At 36.7% G+C, this 19,032-nt stretch overlaps 1 protein-coding gene across 3 annotated transcripts in view; it reads left to right on the top strand.

The window, feature by feature from the left end:
* Window positions 1–19,032, top strand: part of ablim1b (actin binding LIM protein 1b) — a 109,356-nt gene that overhangs the window by 54,032 nt on the left and 36,292 nt on the right. For all 3 annotated transcript variants that reach the window (XM_079846033.1, XM_079846034.1, XM_079846035.1), the window contains 2 exons: window positions 14,774–14,957; window positions 15,319–15,428. In XM_079846033.1, coding sequence (XP_079702159.1) covers window positions 14,774–14,957; window positions 15,319–15,428 — 294 coding nt within the window. The remainder of the gene's footprint in view (window positions 1–14,773; window positions 14,958–15,318; window positions 15,429–19,032) is intronic.

Genomic DNA, 19,032 nt, shown 5'->3' with positions numbered 1-19,032 from the left:
ATGCCCAGTGCCCATAGTTGTATCCCTTCTAGTCATTCCCGCGTGGGACGTAGTGTTATGACATCACCGTTTCAACCCGGTTTCCAAAAATATTGGTTTCATGCTCCCAAAACAGCGGATCCATGTGGACAAAACGATTATACGGTACAACATTTTAACGTATACTGCTAAACGCGTCTCCGTGTGGACGGGGCCTAAATAGGGAACAAACAAGGCAGGTGATGAGGGAGAAACAGGTGGGGCAAACAATAGACCGGAGACATGACATCATACCAAACATGACAAACACAAGCACATGGCCAGAAATGACAAAATACAAGACATGTGCTTACACAAGACAAGATAGACATATGACACTTTATTAGTAGAGTAATGTAGGGAATAGTGAATGGGGATATAGTGGATGATTTTGAAAACAGCTAAGGTCGGTCTTTCTTTCTTTCAATTACTCTAAATTAGCTTTTTAGTTTTGAATCAGAGCATAAACAAGTTAAATAAAAATATATTTGCTCAATATTTTTTTTATATTATAAATTATATATTATATATATATTAAGAACAAATCAGTGATTTAGACAGAATGATCTCTCAGTCTTTTACAATCTCTCGAGTGCCTTGTGAGTTCATCGCCCCATACAGTGAAATGTCATGATGGGCATATGAGCAGAGACTTACATCATTACTATAGCAACCAATGCAGAGACACTGGATATTGGCGACAGTCTGAATAGATCAGATTCCCTCACTTGCAAAATGACAATGCAGACATTAAGACATAAATTTTTTTAAATCGGATTTGTACACATTTTCTATGCAAGTACTATATGAAGCAAGATTTGTGTGTAAGTATATGATCACAAGATTTAATTTAAAAGCATAGATGGAATAAAAAACAAAAGGCCGGGAATTAGCTCACACCAACATCTGTCACTTGGTATTTCATTTGTATGGCATTCTTTGAAGTACAATGTGCAATCTAAAATCTGTGATTCAAAATATGGGATTCAGAATCTCATTTAAACCTAAATTTATAGTAAGAAAGGTTTATTATTTTGGATGTTAAACGAATAAGACATTTTTTAGATTCTGCACTGTTTAGGTCACTAATCAAATAATCAAATGAGTGACAGTGATCAAGTGACTCTTTGTACAGGCGGTCAGATGTTCTTGCTTTTAAACTCAAGATGCTCAAATTATGCTGGAGAACACGATCATCTGATTTTACGCATGTTTGTGCAGTTCAAGCAGCTCGAGTTCAGCTGCCATTGACGCAAACGATGGACAAACTGATTGTTCAATATAACTTTTCACTCAAACTGATGCTAAAACAGTAGGCTAATTTGCCATACCAATCAGAAAATTGTATATTATAATCAGTAAAATGCAAAATAAAAACATTTTCACAAATAGTCATTCTGTACATTGAGTACCATGTGAAATGCCATACGACTATTGTAATCATTCATTACCATTATACATACTCAAAGTATCATCACTGTACCACTGTATATTTTTTAAGCATTGTCCAGTTGTCCTGAATGGATAACGAGTAAATCCTCATCTTTCCTAGATTGTCAAACAAGACTGTAACACATTTGTAAGGATTCATTTGTTAAAATGAACTAAGAACGAACAATGTTAATGTTATCATGTGCTAAATTTTTAAGATTCAAAGTTGTATCTGTTAACATTAGTCGATGCACTGTAAAGTAACATGAACAAAGGTTAATAAAAGCTGAAAAATATACTGCTCATTAGATTGTTAGTTAATGCATTATCAGTAAGACTTTCTATATTAGTCTTAACTGTAGTTCTTAAACACAGAAGATGGAAGCACGAGGGCTCAGGTTAAGCATGCCAGTGACATGTAGGCCACTTACAGGGAATCCATAATCTAATGGATCTCCTGTATTTCTAGTCAATCAGCTCCATTCCTAGAAAGCAGGATTCAGGCTGTTGTATAAAACGACTTTCTCTGTGGATACCTGGAAGGAGTGCTTCTGCTGGTGTGACCTGCCAATACCTAAACTCTGGCAAGAGAAGATGCAGTGGCTTTACAGCTCGGTTGTAAGCTAATGAGCCTTGCTCTGCTCTATTAGTTTCATTTGTTCACTCTAAGCAGGCTCACTTAGACCACTACAGTGAGCATGTGCAGTCAACATCTACAGCTCCGCTCCACCCTTCTCTACGGTGATCACTTTATATTCCTGTCCATGTCTCACCCTGTCTTTCTGCACATTCTCCCTCCCTCTCCTTCTCTCGCTCTGTGTGTGAATGCTGTGTCAGTCAGAGAGCCTGCGTGTGCTATTTCGGGCATAGTCTCCAGGAGCTGTTAAAGCGCTGCAATGCTGGAAATAGCTCTGCTGATCCCCATTGGGAGGATAAGACGGCAGAGGAGGGGTCCGCACACACCTCTGCAGAGACCGCCAGTCTGTCTGTGAACATGTGTGCTTGTGTGTGTGCCAGTCACTCCGCAGCTGTGGGTTTGCATTAATGAGGAGTGGCAGACGCCCCTCTGGGGTCAAGGGTTACGTGCCTAAACATGTCATTTCAGGATATCATTCTCACGGCCAAGTTGATGTCACTGGCTGCTGACCTCCACGCAACAGATTTGATTTACGCATTTGAGCATTTCATTTATAGGAGGATGTGCTTTGATGAAGTTACTGCTGTTTTTATTGCTCTCGGTTTATGAGATTTTCTCTGTGAGAACCAGATCACGTGAAATGGTTCGCATTGAATTGGAGGAAAGTGAATCACTAATTCTGTCGATGCAGTTAAAGAAATGTTACGCGAATGTTAACATGAAATGGGGTAAGCAGAATTTAAAGTCTAATGCTAAAGTAAATATTTTGATTCATGGAAGTCTAAGAGTGATAATACAAATATCACACTATTTCAAATAATATTTTGTTGTTTTTGTATTTGTAGTTTTAAAGAATAAAATGCAAGTTTTGCCCTAATTTCATTGGTTAAGGTTAGAGTGAAGGGTAGGTTTAGGGATCAGTGTTTGGTGTAGGCAATCATAACTGTGATTGACATGACCAATAAAATATTAAGAATCAGCTGCAGGGCGGAGTTTGCGCTGAACTGGTTTGGGGGTGGAAATCAAGCCCCGTTCACACGTAGAATGATGCACTATAACGATAACTATATTATTGTCTACACCAGAGGACAATATCATTCTGCTTATTCTAAGCGTGTGCTACAGTTTTGTCATCTGCCGCTTTAAATGCTTAAGCTCTTTAAAGCAGGATGGATTCTGATTAGCTGTCAATGTTTTTATCATTAATCTGCTGGGGGAAAACATCATTTTGAAAGTGATTCCAACGATATAATTTATCGGTGATATTATAGTTATGGTGTGGACTCTGCTACTCTTTTATATTTAAAACTATTTTTAGAACTAGATATTGTTATAGTTATCATCCTTAGTGTGAACAGGCCTTTACACTATTGGTTAAATATTTGGGTTTAGTAAGATTACATTTTTTTTAAATGTTTTGAAGTCTCATGTTCATCAAGACTGCATTTATTTGATTACAAATACTGTTAAACAGTAATATTGTGAAATATTATTATAATTTAATTAATTCCTGTAATGGCAAAACTACATTTTAAGCACCTGTTACTCAGTCTTCAATGTCACATGAACCTTCAGAAATCAAAAAGACAATTTATTTTTTATTGAAAAATGTGCACTATATAAAAAAATGTAGCTTAACATTTCATCTTCGGACTCTAATAATATCGTCCCATAGACTTTCAGGGTAAGTGCACTGCTGTCAACAGGTTTTTTGTATTTACAAACTAAGTTCATTTAAATAATATTTTTCATGGTAAGTGAGCTTAAGAGTTTAACAGAGAATGTTTTAGCAACAGGAAGAGGAAGGTTCGGGTCACGTTGTGGTCAGGTCATCTTCAGTTTAAAGAGTAAGTCGAATATATTTAGAAATCTGTTTCGTGTGTATCTGTGTGTGGTAAGGGCTAATGAGATTCTTTGTTTAGACAAAGGTGGAGCCAGAGAAGTTCAGGCAGTCCTTACTAAAATAGTGGAGAGTATTTTTCTGGCACCTGTCACTGTCAGAGACGCACATTACCATGCACCCAGACTCCACGTTGCACACACAGACTCGTGCACACAAATACTCCTTCCGCTCCTTCTCCTATTAACCAAACAGTTGTCGGTTGTAAAACAACCTCTCTAGTTTATGCATCCGTACACACACACCCTCTGCCACATTTCCCACCCAATCTTTCTCTGTCAGTCTCTAAAGTGGACACTCATAAAAGCCATTATAACTCATAACACAGTAAGCCATCATGAAAGCAACAAATTATTTACTGCTCTCTCTAAACCCAGCTTTAAGTCAGCAAGTTGCCTCGGTTACAAAACACAAACTATTATGCTGTGACGTGTGCCTGAAACTAGACCTGTAATGTCAGACTGAAGCCTGTAATACTGTGGCTTCACGCATATAGCTGGGACAGGGGCCAACGATCAGTCCAACCTGAGGTCATCCTAAGAATATATTTTAGAAAACAGGCTGTTCTGTTTGTAAAGGGTTGATTTAGCATAATAGCTTCACTTGCATAGAGGAAAAACATGTGCAAAAATAGAACTCATTAACTATGTCAATAACTGTTAACTAAAGCTGTGTTTTATCTGGATATCAAGATCTGGAATGTTATGTTACATTAATATTGCAGAGATATTTCAAGATTCAGGTGGCCCTATTGGCATGGTAATAAAAAAAACTTTGCATTTCCAAAGCATTGGCAACTTTGTTCTGTCTCATTTGGAAAAATCACAAATATAATATAAGTTTGGGCTTGATATCTTTTAATGTTTGTAATTCTCTTATGCTCATTTATTTGGTCAAAATAAATATTACAGTAAAAACAGTAAGATTATGAAATAATATTGCAATTTAAAATTACTATTTTCCATTTTAACATATTTTCAAATCTAATTTATTCCTGTGATGGCAAAAGTGATTTTTTTAGCAGCCATTACTCCAGTCTTCAGTGTCACATGATCCTTCAGAAATCATTCTGATATTCTGATTTAGTGCAAGAAACATTTCTTATTATTATCAATGTTGAAAATTATTGTGCTGCTTAATACATAATTCATTGATAAATGGAAGGAAATAGAAATAATTTATAAAAAAAAATAATAATAATAATAAAAAAAATAATAAAAAAAAATATATATATATATATATATATATTATTTTTTTTTTTTTTTTTTTTTTAATTATTATTATTTATTTTTTTTATAAATTATTTCTATTTCCTTCCATTTATCAATGAATTATGTATTAAGCAGCACAATAATTTTCAACATTGATAATAATAAGAAATGTTTCTTGCACTAAATCAGAATATCAGAATATATATATATATATATATATATATATATATATATATATATATATATATATATATATAACCTGAATCACCAAGATCTGTAGAAGCACCTAACCCTGGTTGTAATCCTAAACTTGATATAAACTGAAAACTTGTCCCTGAAATCTGATTGGTTGATTGGAATGTTGTTCAAGGATCAACAAAGATGTTGATCAAGGAACATGTTGTACTTGGTGGAATCAGGTTCTGCTGATTATTTCATTATTTTGTTAATAAATTAAAGACTGCTCCTGTGTTTAGATCCTGCTCTTTTTGTTTCTCTGCTGCAACTAACATTTGATCAATTTAATGCATCCTATTAAAGGGATAGTTCACCCAAAAATTAACATTGTTTAGTTTTTATGTTGTTCCTAACCTGTATGTGTCTCTTTGTTCTGTTGAACACAAAAGAAGATATTTTAAAGAATGTTGGTAACCAGTCAGTTGATTGTAGCCATAGACTTCCATAGTATTTATTTTCTTACTATGGAAGTCAATGACTACCGTCAACTGTTTGATTAACCAACATTCTTTAAAATATCTTCTTTTGTGCTCAGCAGGAGAAAGAAAATACAGGTTTGTAAATGTTTATTCAAAAAATGCTGTAATTTTTAGCTGTCATAAATTTTTCACACTGTCCAGTATACTTTATTAAATTTGCTGTGCACTGCCGTGCAAACTACATGAGTCAACCTTACGGTACCTCATGGGAAATTGATCTGAAACATGTGTTTAAAGGTTTCAATTATTGCAGCATACCACCTGCATTCCTTGCTGAGGTCAGACTCAGAATTCTAGTCCCAGGTGAATCATACATTAGTGTTATGTAGACTCAGCGGTCATTTTAACAATCTCTGCATTTTATTTTGCAGCTTTGCTCAATGCACATGCCCACCTCAACACAAGAGGAATGAATGATGTGTTGCCATTAGGATCCGCTCACTCTATCAATACAGAAAGTCACGCCGTGTCTCCAATTAGGACGGCTCAGCAATATAAGTGAATAAATGAGTGCTAACAACTTATCAATGTTTATGATCTCCATATAGCTCAGTGGAGTTTGTTCAATGGGTAGTTCATCAAAAATGAACTCTGTCAATATTTTTTCTCCAAACCCATATGACCTTCTTTCATCTGTGGAACACAAAAATAGAAATTTTGTAAAAAGTGCTGTGTGTTTCTCCATGAAATTACACAGAATGGGGAATGGAGCTTAAAAAAAATCCAAAGGCGCCAAAAAAATTATATAAAACTCGATATGATCTTCATAAGCCATCTGTATCCATACAAAAATTTTGTGAGTAGACAAACTGAAATGTATTATTCAGTGATAATTCACCACTACAACCAGATCATTAAAGTCGACATGAAACAGAACTTGTGATAATCTTTTTCTCTCTCTATTGTGACATATCATATATTGAAACAATGTGAAAAATGTTAGGCGGGACTTGATTTTGTCCATCAACTATTTATTCGATGATTGGATCATTGTGGTTTGCTATTGGTGTAACCATGTGAGTGACAGGTTGTTTAAAAAAAAAATACACAAATAAATAATTTATAATTAATGCTGCAATTGTCCATTTTGATTTTTGAACTGGATCCGTCCAATTTATGAATACATAATTCAGACCGTTTTGTGAGCCTGATCAACCAATTCATTAAGATACTCACAAATCGTGCATTGTTACTTTAATGAATGCCGTTTTTGTCTGAAATATTCTTTTAACTCTCTCTCATATTCAGCCTTGTATTTCTGGTAATGAGGCTGGACAGGCCTGGCATACAATATGATAGCCTTTCTTTTTCATAACAGTGTTGTTGGTAGTTTCTCATTCATAATAAATGGTCACATGCTGAGATCTTGTTTGGGAATCATTTTATCTGCTCCACTGGCTGATCTCGCAGAGTGATTCGGTGTATAAAAATGAAGTTTACATAGTAAAAGGATGAGAAAAGACTTCACAGAAAAAGTGATGACTGTGGCTGGAGTTTCCCTATACATCCCACTACTGTTATATTCCAGGGAGAGACTTCTCTTTGTGCTCGAGAAACTAGCAGAAGTTTTAAACTGTGTGAGTGTAGAGGAAACCCATGATGAAAGGTTGCTATCCACTAAAGTGCAGGGAGAAAGCAGCATGCTGTGAAACTCATTAAAATATTGATGAAGTCTGTGGAAGCTTGTTTGCATGTCTGCATATATACTGTATGGGAAACCCGGGGCTTTCTGCACTTCTGCAATCTTTACAGATTACAACTTGGCTTTGTTTCTGAGGGTCTTTGTGTCATATTATCTGGACTGACATGAAGTAGAACCTGAACTGAAAAAAGTCACATTGAACTGAATCGAATGTCCCTGCTCTTCTGAAATCTTTTCATTAGTTCTTGGATTCCCTTCAGACGGAGTTTGTGGATGGAGAAGTTGGCTCAGTGATTGAGAGTGTGGATGGATGTTTGTTCTGGGAGGAGTGAACATGCTGTTCTGTTGAGGAGGGATCTGACAGACAGTCAAGAGCGGAATTATACTTGCGTCATTGTTCATCACTTGCGCACACTCACGCGCACAGTTGAATTCCCAGCACTCCAGTAATTACTCCTAGCAAATGTAGCCAAGATGTCATTGCTGCAGCCTGTACCGCGGTGACATACTGGATTAAATCCATTACGTTGTGGACAGGTGATTTTTTTCAAGACCAGGTTTAGGTTAGGGTGTAGGGTAGGTTTAGGGGTTAGTATTAGTTAGTGTTATGTGTCAGCTGCGGGGTGGAGTTTGCACTGAACTGGGGGTGGGATCACGTGTCCACCGTGTATTGGATTCAATCCAATATGTCATCGCACTACAGGCTGCAGCGAGGACAGTCTTGATGTAGCAGATATACAAGCCATTTCACCTATAGTACTTAGGTTGTGCTGTGTGCCAGCTGCTTCTCAAACCTGTCACAGGGACCCCTCACTACTGCACATTTGGGATGTCTCCTTCATTGGACATACCCAATTCAAGTCTTGCAGTCACTGCTAATAAGCTGCTTGAGTCGAATCAGGTGTGTTAGATGAGGGAGACATCCAAAATGTGCAGTGGTGGGGGTCCTATGCAGGACAAGTTTAAGAACCTACCCTTGCACATTGAGGCAATGACAGTTACCAAAGTTTTGTTTCCACATGCCAAAGGGTTTTGAACGGTAGCGGCTCCTGGATGTAAATTTAGGTAGGGCAGATTCTGGATCTTAGCGCCAGTTTATGATAAACATAAGCTTAATTTCTGAACATATGCAGAACACTTTTTACCAAAGTTGCATTATTATGCCTGAGGGTGGTGCTCTAATGTTGATTGACAGGCTTTAAAGATGCAATAGGTGATTATCTACAAAACATTTTTTTGAAAGTCTCCTCATATCCAGATAGCAATCACTACGGTAAGCCGTCTAAATTAATTTTTCATAAATATATACAGTCTGTGGAAGACGTAGGACCATAAAATGTCTGTTCAATCATTGCATTCAGTCCAAATGAAATTATAGCATGTAAGGGCTCTGCCGTGGTTGGTATTGAATATGAAATGTACTTATTCCATTTATTATAACTTAAGTTAACTTTTATAGCCTTCTATAATTATAGTACACACACACACACACACACACACACACACACACACACACACACACACACACACACACACACACACACACACACATTATTATATTATATTACTTTTTTCAATTAAATATTTTCTTAACAAAATTGTGTTTTAATCCATCTTTAGACCACGCCATAACTACTGTATGAAAAAACAATATATTATAATCTAGTCTAAATAATAATAAAAAAAATGTTACTAGATTTGTTTCTAGTTTTGGTGAGGTCTTAAGATCCCAGCTAACAAAACATATTATAAGAACGTTTTGCTAACGTTCCCATAATGTTATAAAAATATAATTTTTAAATGTTCAAAACATCTAGTTAAATTCTTAGTAATGCGAAAATCATTTTGCAAACATTATGAATATTCTTTTTGTCTTTAGTTCTGCCAGAAAGACTCGGGAGAATAAATACTGTGACAATTATCCATTTATTAACAACCCAGCAAGCAATAAAGTATATTGGCATAGGCCCCGTCCGTAGCTCGCAATCTGAGGGTCCGGACTCTGCATATCCTGCCTGAAGACGAAGGCAGAGGCGCAGCCGACCCCCACGTGAGGTATGGAAGGGACCATCCTGGTGGTGGTGGGGTGGATGTAGGGAAGGATTTGACTTGGAGGTGGTGGGGAGGATGGCGGTGAATGGGAGCGTCAGCATCTGCGAACTCAGACATGAGTAAGTACCGATCTTTTATACCCAGGTATTTAGCATGTGATTGGATAGATAAAATTAAAGTGACATGACAATTAAGTCTTCCTGGCAGAACTTACGCTAAAGCTTCCATTTCTTAGTACTTAGTTGAATATTCCCGGAAAATTCTGAAACAAATAGTAACATTTAAAAAAGCATCAGCATTCAACTGAAACGTTTCAGAAATACCTTTCAGAAATGTTTTTGTGCTAACTTTTGAGAATATTATTAAAGTCCAGATAACTTTGAACAAATGTTTTATTAAAATGTATTTAACGTTACTGAAAGAATGTTTGTTCAGAACTTTGAGAGAACCTTGCCAGAACGTTGAGAACGTCCTCTGTTAGATGGGATGGGACAACACAACTTAAAAATATATAATTTCAGACGGCCCAGGATAGTAGTGAAGAGAATGGCAGTTGTCTTCCTGTGTATAGTTACAAGATGTGCGTGGAGCAACATTAATGGGTATGACATTTTCTAAACTGGCATCCTGGCATTTTGTACCCTGTCAGTGAAGGTTACCCAAATGCCAGACACGAGTTGGGCACTGGCTCTCTCTCTCTCTCTACTGCTAATCACTACTGTCGCCACAGCCACCTGCTTGTCACATTTGCCTGTCTGCGTGGACATAATCTTCCAAAACCAGAAGACAGATTCAATGAAGCAAAATGTATAATAACAGATGTGGAGATGGGAGTGCAAAAAACATTTTTAATTTGTGTAGAAAATATAATGTTAATTTTTTTTAAACAAAATTATGATTTTAATCATTTGGTAAAGACATGTTATCAGTCGAATTGTATTTGCCTAGAGATGTATACATATGTACTATTTTGTGTTCAATAGTTTTTTTCCCCTGTAGATGATATTTCCACAAGGTCCCGCGTAAAATAGTTCATAAAACCGGAAGGTATAATGATTCAGAAAGTTGCTCACATGCTAAGTTTACCCCAAAGTTAATGAAAAGCTAATAATGAATTAAATCATAAAAAATATAAATAAAAATAAATACACAATTTTAAAATAAAAATAATAAAAATAAATCACTTATTTGTTTATTTATTTTTACCTGCATGCCATGTGATCAGAGAACTGTGAACAGGCGAATGTGTTCTTAAATTATGAAATATTATCAAGGGGTATTTCAAGTAAATACTTTAGCACACTTGTGCCAAACACATTAAGCTGTGGTGGGGTTTAAATGTGGTCTGCACCATATTTCTTCACCTTTTGCCCATAATTTCCTGTGAAATGTACACTGGATAAAATTGTGAAAATCTGTGGCCCTTATTTTTTTACAGGGCGGAATGTTGGAGGATAGACAGAGAAAAACAGATAGAGAGAGAAAGAAGGACAGAGAGGAAGTGAGAAAAAAGGGGGCTTGTTGAGAAGGGGGTATCGTGTGACGCTAAACAAGCTGTTAAATATCAGTCTCGTCTGCCAAGGAGCTTTCAGGCAGATCTGGCATGTGTGACGCTTGCCAAGAGGACACAGACCTAACACACCTATTCATGCAGACCTATATAAAGTGTCTGTACGAGTGCCAGAGTCTTGAAATCATCTTGAAAGCTCAGGAAATCTTCAGCAAACCAAACTCTTTCTTTATACGGCTTTGTCCTCAGACACACTGGCCAAGATAAGCCCCCTGACCTTGTGTTTGCTGGCAGCCAAAATGTGTAAATCTCTGTGCAAACGAGAGATGCACTAGTGTAACACAACTACCGGGTTGTTTCAACACTCAAAGAGAGCCAAACTAAGTGTCATTTATTTTGAAGAAAGTGGTGTCTGTTTCAACAGTGTTTCAGATTTCACTCAACAGACTGTTTTGTACTGTAAGATCTCATTAAAGTGTCATGAAGCCCCCCTGTTTTAGTCTGATCGTTCACACTTCAGATTTGAAAAAGACTCTGAAAAAGGTGTGTAAAGCTCCGGAAAAATGGGAGTGTAGACGGTGGGAAATAGGGAGACAACAACTGTGATCCATGTTGCATGTGTTATTAAACTCATCACAGCGTTCCTCGCGGAAACCGCTCTCATGCACGCTCCACGTGTTGTTACAGTCATATTTTCAATGTGTTAGTAGTCAAACTCCAGCTCTGCGAGACCGCAGTGTGGGGAAAATGCAAACAACACTTTTGTGCTACTGTACTGAGGAAACGACATATGTGTCTGAACGCAAAGCTGAAGAGGTAGAGGTGAATGAACAGTCTTTTCATTCACCTTTCAAAGGTACCTTCATAACCTTTGAATTCTCTGCTTTAATGCGATCTCATGCATAATACAGTGCAGTGATTGGATTAAAATAGCTCCTTCTTATGAATAATGCAGAGAAAAGCTCAGAAACTGATGACATAGACACGTACTCTCCAGCCACGGCAGCCAATCACAACTCAGAAATAACTTGGTCCAATAATAGTTGTGTTCGGCTTGAAGTGGCGCCAAAGCCACTTGAAGGCAAGCCTGCAACCTTAGCCGAAAAAAAGTAACACCTGCTAATGCTGCGGTATGCAGGGAAGGAGACGAGAAGACATTTTTAAAATGGATGTCAATGTTGTAGAGGCTTCACTATACTGAATAAACCGCTCTTGTGAGGAAATAGCTTAAAAGTGAATGAATCGACAGCCCATTGGCTAATTGTCAACATGTTTGCTCTTAAACTTTCCTTTTGGATTGATCTATTTCTAGAGTTTACACTGAAAAAATGCTGTTTTATAAGTCACTGACAATTGCGTGACAGGTACACTGCAAAAAATGCTTTTCTTACTTAGTATTTTTGTCGTGTTTTTCTTACATCTTACAAATCTTACATTAAGAAGCATTTACTAGACAAGCAAAAGTTTTTGTCTTATTTTGGGGGAAAATAACTCAAAATTAAGGGAGTTTTTGCTTAAAATAAGCAAAATAATCTGCCAATGGGGTAAGCAAAATAATCTTGTTTTCTGTTTGAATTAAGATTATTTTGCTTACCCCATTGGCAGATTATTTTGCTTATTTTAATTTTGAGTTATTTTCCCCCAAAACAAGACAAAAACTTTTGCTTGAAAAAGTGTAAGATTTTTTAGATATTTGGACTGAAAACAAGACAAAAATACTAAGTAAGAAAAGCATTTTTTGCATTCAGTTTACGGCACTTCTCATTCATTTCTATGGTATCTGTAAACAGTGATTGACTGTCGCACAACTCTTGACGAAATTCAATGACATCAAGGCTTTAATGTGATTGGTTATCAAGGCACATGTGATCCAAGTTAGCCGTTATGCTTTTTCTAAGCCACAGACCCTCGTATCCCTAATAAGACCATCTCTGGCGGCACATTCCGCAGACTGATAAGTGTTTGACGTCAAAGTACCTTGAGAGTGATTTAAAACTATACAGAACTGTCTGCTTGCTAATCACTCTCACTGTACTTGGATGTCACACACTGATCGGTCTGTGCAGCGCCGCTTCAAGGAGAGGACATTATATTTTAGTGAATTTCTCTGACACCATACATGTCATAGTTTTAAGGATGTCCTGAAAAGAGCACATTCAGGGCCTTTCAGAGATACCATTTGTTTTGAGGTTTCACCAGGACAACAACTTCTCCTTGGTCTTTAAAAAGGACTGAATGATCAAATTTAGTACACTTATGGAAATATATTGTGTAATATTTTTTAAATTATCATTTAAATCTGACAAATTTTCAAATTGTTTGTTATAAATCAACATCTCAGGAAAATGTTATGGGGTTTCTAATCAAAATATGACTTTCTGTTACAAAACATTGATTTCATACATGTCCTCAATAGAGGACACCGGGACTTAAAGAATGTTTATCAGGCATTTTAGCAGACACAACAAGTAAATAGGGAAAGAAATTACATATCAGTGTTCCTATAAAATATTAGATATTACTATGAAAATGTTGCCAACTTTTACTCCCGTTATTACACTTCTTTTTTTATTACACATTGCGTCAAGAACACATTAATATGCAAATTAGATACAGTGTGTATATATACATTGCATTGAATGGGAAAACCCATGTATGGCGATTTTACCCACATATTGCATACAGTAAAATGGTATATCAATTCAGTTTGTTGTATCTTCTTTCATAACATTGTTGAGAATTATCTTTAAACAAAGTTTTGTTAAAAATCCTGAAACCTGAAAATTGATTGGTGAATGAAAAAAAAATCCTATACATGTCATTTAATGTCATTTTATTTTTTAAACAACTAAGTTCCTGTGTCCACATACAAGGACATGGCATAACATATGAATACAATTTTATTTAATGACATGAAAAAATACTAAATCCAAAAGACCTTTTCCTGCTGGGTCTTAGGAGGTTAAACTGGAAGAAAGAAATAACCACTTTTACCTTGAAGGGATAGTTCACCCTGAAATGAAAATAAAGTCATCTTTTACTCACCCTGCTGTTGTTTTAATGCCCTTTGTCCTTCCATCTTTTTCGGTCCTCAAAAGCAGAAATAAAAAAAAAAACGTCCTGCATGCGCTCCTCCATATAATGGCAGTGAATGGCGACCAGGCTAAAACTTTACAAAAAGGATACAAAAGTATCACGCAATGATACAGGGAGACGCGCGCCATATATGGAAAGTGTTTAAGAGGCATACTATAAGGTTTTGCGTGAAAGAAACTGTATTATTCAGTCAAAATACTGAGCTCGGCCGTAATTCTGTACGCGTTCCTGTAAGTGCGTGCGAGCAGTCAGCAGCCGCTCACGCAATGTTGTCATGACAACCGGTACATAACATTCACTTCAGGAGGTTTACCTTATTATTAGTATTATTGTATTATTTATTATTATTTATAAAACAACAGCAGGGTGAGTAAAAGATGACTTTATTTTAATTTCAAGGTGAACAATCCCTTTAATAATTAACATAATGAGTGCTATTGTTTCATTCATTGATGACCTGTACAAATGTTAGCATCTCAAAAAATGTGTTTTGGGGTTTCGTGACCCTTTGAACAAGATGTTCTAATTTCAGATTTCTCTGTTTTTGTATTTTCATTCAGTGTGCGGTTGTGACCTGGCCCAAGGTGGTTTCTTCATGAAGAACGGGGAGTATCTATGCACACTGGACTACCAGAGGCTTCATGGCACTCGCTGTAATGGCTGTGGAGACTTTGTTGAAGGAGAGGTGGTCACTGCTCTCGGGAAGACCTACCACCCCACATGTTTTGTCTGCACTGTTTGCAAGTAAGAGTTACCCAAAAGCAGACCCATTTCATCAATGTTAAAACATGTATCATATTCCTGTGACGCAGGAATTCCCGTCAGTTTCAGTGTCATATGATCCAATTTTGAAAACAGTTAATATTTTTGTTGAAACCGGGATTTTTTTTTTCAGGATTCTTTAATGAAGAGAGAGTTCAAAAGAACAGCATTTATTTGCAATAGAAATCTTTTGTTACATTATAAATGAGTTTACTGTCACTTTTGGTCAATTGAATGATTCCTTGCTGAATAAAAGCATTCATTTCTTTAAAAAAAAAAACTCAAACTTTTTGAATGGTAGTGTATATGCCTAAATGTCTTTGCATCCATCTTCTGTTGCCAGACGGCCGTTTCCCGCTGGTGATCGAGTCACGTTTAATGGAAAAGACTGTCTCTGCCAACACTGCATCCAGCCAACTTCCCCAACTCCCAAAGACATCAGCGCCTCTAGCAGTGAGTTTGCACTCCCATACACGCGTGTTTGTGTTTAATGGTTATGTTTTAGTGTCCTACTCAGATTTCAGCTTGCCACAATCATCCCCCTTTTTTAGATGTGTTAGATTGTGTAGTGTATGCATGTGTTGACAGGTCTTATGCCGCTCAGGATTCAAGGTCATTGCTAGCTAGAAGCTCACTGTCTCTCCTTCCCACCAGAAGCTGTTTGCTTTGTTTTTTTGTTTTGTTTTTCAGCAGTTAAATCCACTATTTAGAATATCTGGAACCATGCTTTGAAGCATATTGGAACTGAAGTCTGGATTCTCAAAGTTACAGAAGTAGTGGCAGATCTTTTCTTTCGTATTGTGAAATGGATTATTGCAAAGGAAAAAATTTAGGGAGGGGTCTTGGTTCAATCCATCGGTTGTTGATTGGATGGAGGCAGATCGGAATGCAAAGGGGCAGGGTTTATGCTGATGAAATGAGAGAAGTCTGTTTAGTTATTACATTTTGATTACAACAATGATATCAAAACAAATGTTGGAAAAAAGGAAACATGCATGGATGAAATTTTCCACAATCAGCTCTAGTACAAACATTATAGGGTAATTTATCAGAAAATAAATAGATTAAGTTTTCATTTCAGGCTGACTTTATCGCAGTAATTAAAACAGGATGTGTTTTCCAATGAATCCATTAAAAATAAAGTAAAATATATAGTTATTCTACAATTTTAACATTACAATTTTAAGATTTGCTGTGGCAAAGAAAAAAAGCGCCATGCCACCTTTAGAATCTTGTGTTTGAACTTCCGTTTTTGTGGTACCTCTGTATATTTCTATGGCAACGCGGTCAAAGACTAATTCGAATTACTCATTGTAAAGTTCACGAAAGTTATCATGGGCATTGTAATGTTTGAAGCGGATGTCGTAAAAAATGTCAGTAGACAGGGAAGAATGTAAAATGAGCTGTCCTTGCTTCTTTTCAGACTCGTCTAGGGTTACTTAAGTTGACAGGTGACCAATTCCTGTGCTGTCAACCAGGGAAAAGCTGATCTCCTTATATATGTTTCTCTCTTTGATTTCTCTCACTCTTTTATCTCACTTAGAGGAAGTTCTTCATCCTCTTCCGGTAGATTAGGGGTCCTCTTGGCGTAATTTAAGCTCCGGGGCCCCAGGAGTCAAGCAAGAGGCACAGTGAATGAAGGAGGCTCAGAGCCAATGAAAAGCTTAGAGCGCTGCTGTTCCTGCCGGTGGTCCCATTCTCTCTCTCTCTCTCTCTCTCTCTCTCTCTCTCTTGCATTCTCTGGCCTTCCGCTTCCTGACACATTCTAGACTGATGGATACTGACAGATTTGACAGAACGTGCCGATTTCCTGAGGCTCGGGGTTTCCTTTTTATAGTAAATGGCTCTAGTCATTAGAATCAAATTGTCATAATGCAGGGAATCGTTGTTGTTATGTAACAACATCAGGTGATGGACAATTACAGGAGCAATTTAGCAATGAATAGCTGCTGTGTTGCGGAGGAGCGGATTAATGTAATTGTAAGCATTGCATCATGGGATTGGGTTGATTGAGAAAACATGTGTAGACTTTTTTGCTTCGATAGGCAAAAGGGGGCAGGGTGCCGTTCAAACGTTTGAGATATAATCATTTTATTACCTTAGCAGTAAATAAAGACAGATTACAAAATATTTAAGCTTTGTCAATATTTATTTATAATAATATTTTTGATCAAATAATAAATGCAGCCTTGGTGAGCATAAAAGAATTTCAAAAACATAAAAAAAAATCTTACAGACCCCAAAATATCACACAAACACACACACACATGTGCGCACGTTTAATTCGCTGTAGTAGTGAGCACATTGCATTTAATAATTTTTTCGCCCAACCCAAACCATACCCCTAAGCCTACCCATCACAGAAACGTGCAAAACACTAGATTGAAATAAAAACGACAAGCTCTGCCCAATTTATAAGCCTTTTTAACTAGTGAGGACCAGTTAAAATCCTCTCTAGTCTGTTGTCATAATATTTCACTTTAAGTGACTTTATTTATAAATGTTCTGGTGTAAAAATATAATTATGGGTGCACCAATATTAAAATGGCAGATAACAAAAAATAGTTTATATTAAAAAACATATAGTACTTTGTCTAAATAAATTAAAAACAAAACACTAAAAAGTAACGTTGATTGTTTTACATGCTAGAAGTGAATGTAGACATCACAACAATGCACAGTGTGAAAAAAGAGTATTCATTTTGTGATTTGATAAATGTAACGTTTTATTTAATTATTAGTCTTTTTGAAGAGCAACTTTAAGTGAGTGTTAGATAACTACAGATGCAATCTTAACGCAAAAAAAGGAGAAAATGAGTGTGCACAATTAAATATTAGCCAAAATGGTATCATGCATAATGCATGAATCTGATGTTTTAAGATATTAATCAGATACTAGTTTAGTCATAATCATGCATTTAATGTGTTTTATTCATATGCTTATGATCTGCCCATACATCCATGCACTTCCTCTTTCTGTCTTTCTTTTCTGTTCTCCTGTCACTTTTTCTCAGTTATCTTTCTCTTCTACCCCTATATGTACAAGCATCTGTACACACACAGAGGAACTTAAAGAGCGCTGCTGAATATCTCTTTGTGTCATGCTCGGCTGATTATTTGTCATTCACAAGCCCCAGGAAATGATTTGAGGCTGATGAAAGTCTTTAGCCCAGATAAGTGTTTTGTTTTTTGGAAGGTGCTGGTTGTTCGATCAGTGATGCCGCTGTTTTGGCATACCCCACAAAGCTTTTACCGCATGCATGACACTTCTGAAAACCTGCAGTGAGAGCTTGATAAACCCCATGACAGGTGGATTGAACACAGGTCTCTTTGAAACCTCCCCTTCTTCTTCTCTCTACACACATAGTTTTGCGCACACACACACACACACACACTGCGGGTCTCTAGCACACACAGTGCAAGCAGAGGTTGAGAAGGCTTAAATGATGCATTAGAGCTCTAGATGCAGTGCATTATATACTCTCCTCACTGTCAATGGTTGCCATTGTGCCTAGAGCAACATCAGCAGCGTCTGGGAGCTCCCCGCCCCTCCCCATCCATCCCTGCTTTTTAAAAAAGCTTTTGGGATTTCAGCCAAGGAACATAAATAGAAGATGACAACCGTGAGCTATTTTTATTCCCTCAACCTTTTACACACGTTACACATGTATTAACTAAATTCCCTCACATTCCTCTAGGAAGCTCCAACATGTGGAGGGAGGATGGAAACGTCCTTGTTGTCCCTTATTCTATGAGTCATGCAATATAAGGATGATTCACTGTTGATCACTGCATGATTTTTATGGATATTCTTTGCTTGAAATCCCGTCTGAAAGTCTGAATAATCAGTGCTATGTTGTAAATCAACAGGCCTCAAACTAAGGTTTTTTTTTTTGGTTAACACTGACATCTAGTGGAGAGAATTGTTTGTGGACACCTGAGTGACCCCAAAACGTATTTAAAAATATATGCATGCCATTGCATTGCATTTGCATCTGAATATGCCTGTTTCTCTACTGTGTATCACTGTTATCATTAACTAAAACTATAAAAATGT

This window comes from Gobio gobio (genome assembly GCF_949357685.1).
Source record: "Gobio gobio genome assembly, chromosome: 20".
NCBI classification, from domain to species: Eukaryota; Metazoa; Chordata; class Actinopteri; order Cypriniformes; family Gobionidae; genus Gobio; species Gobio gobio.
This window is presented reverse-complemented; position numbering and strand designations above follow the sequence as displayed.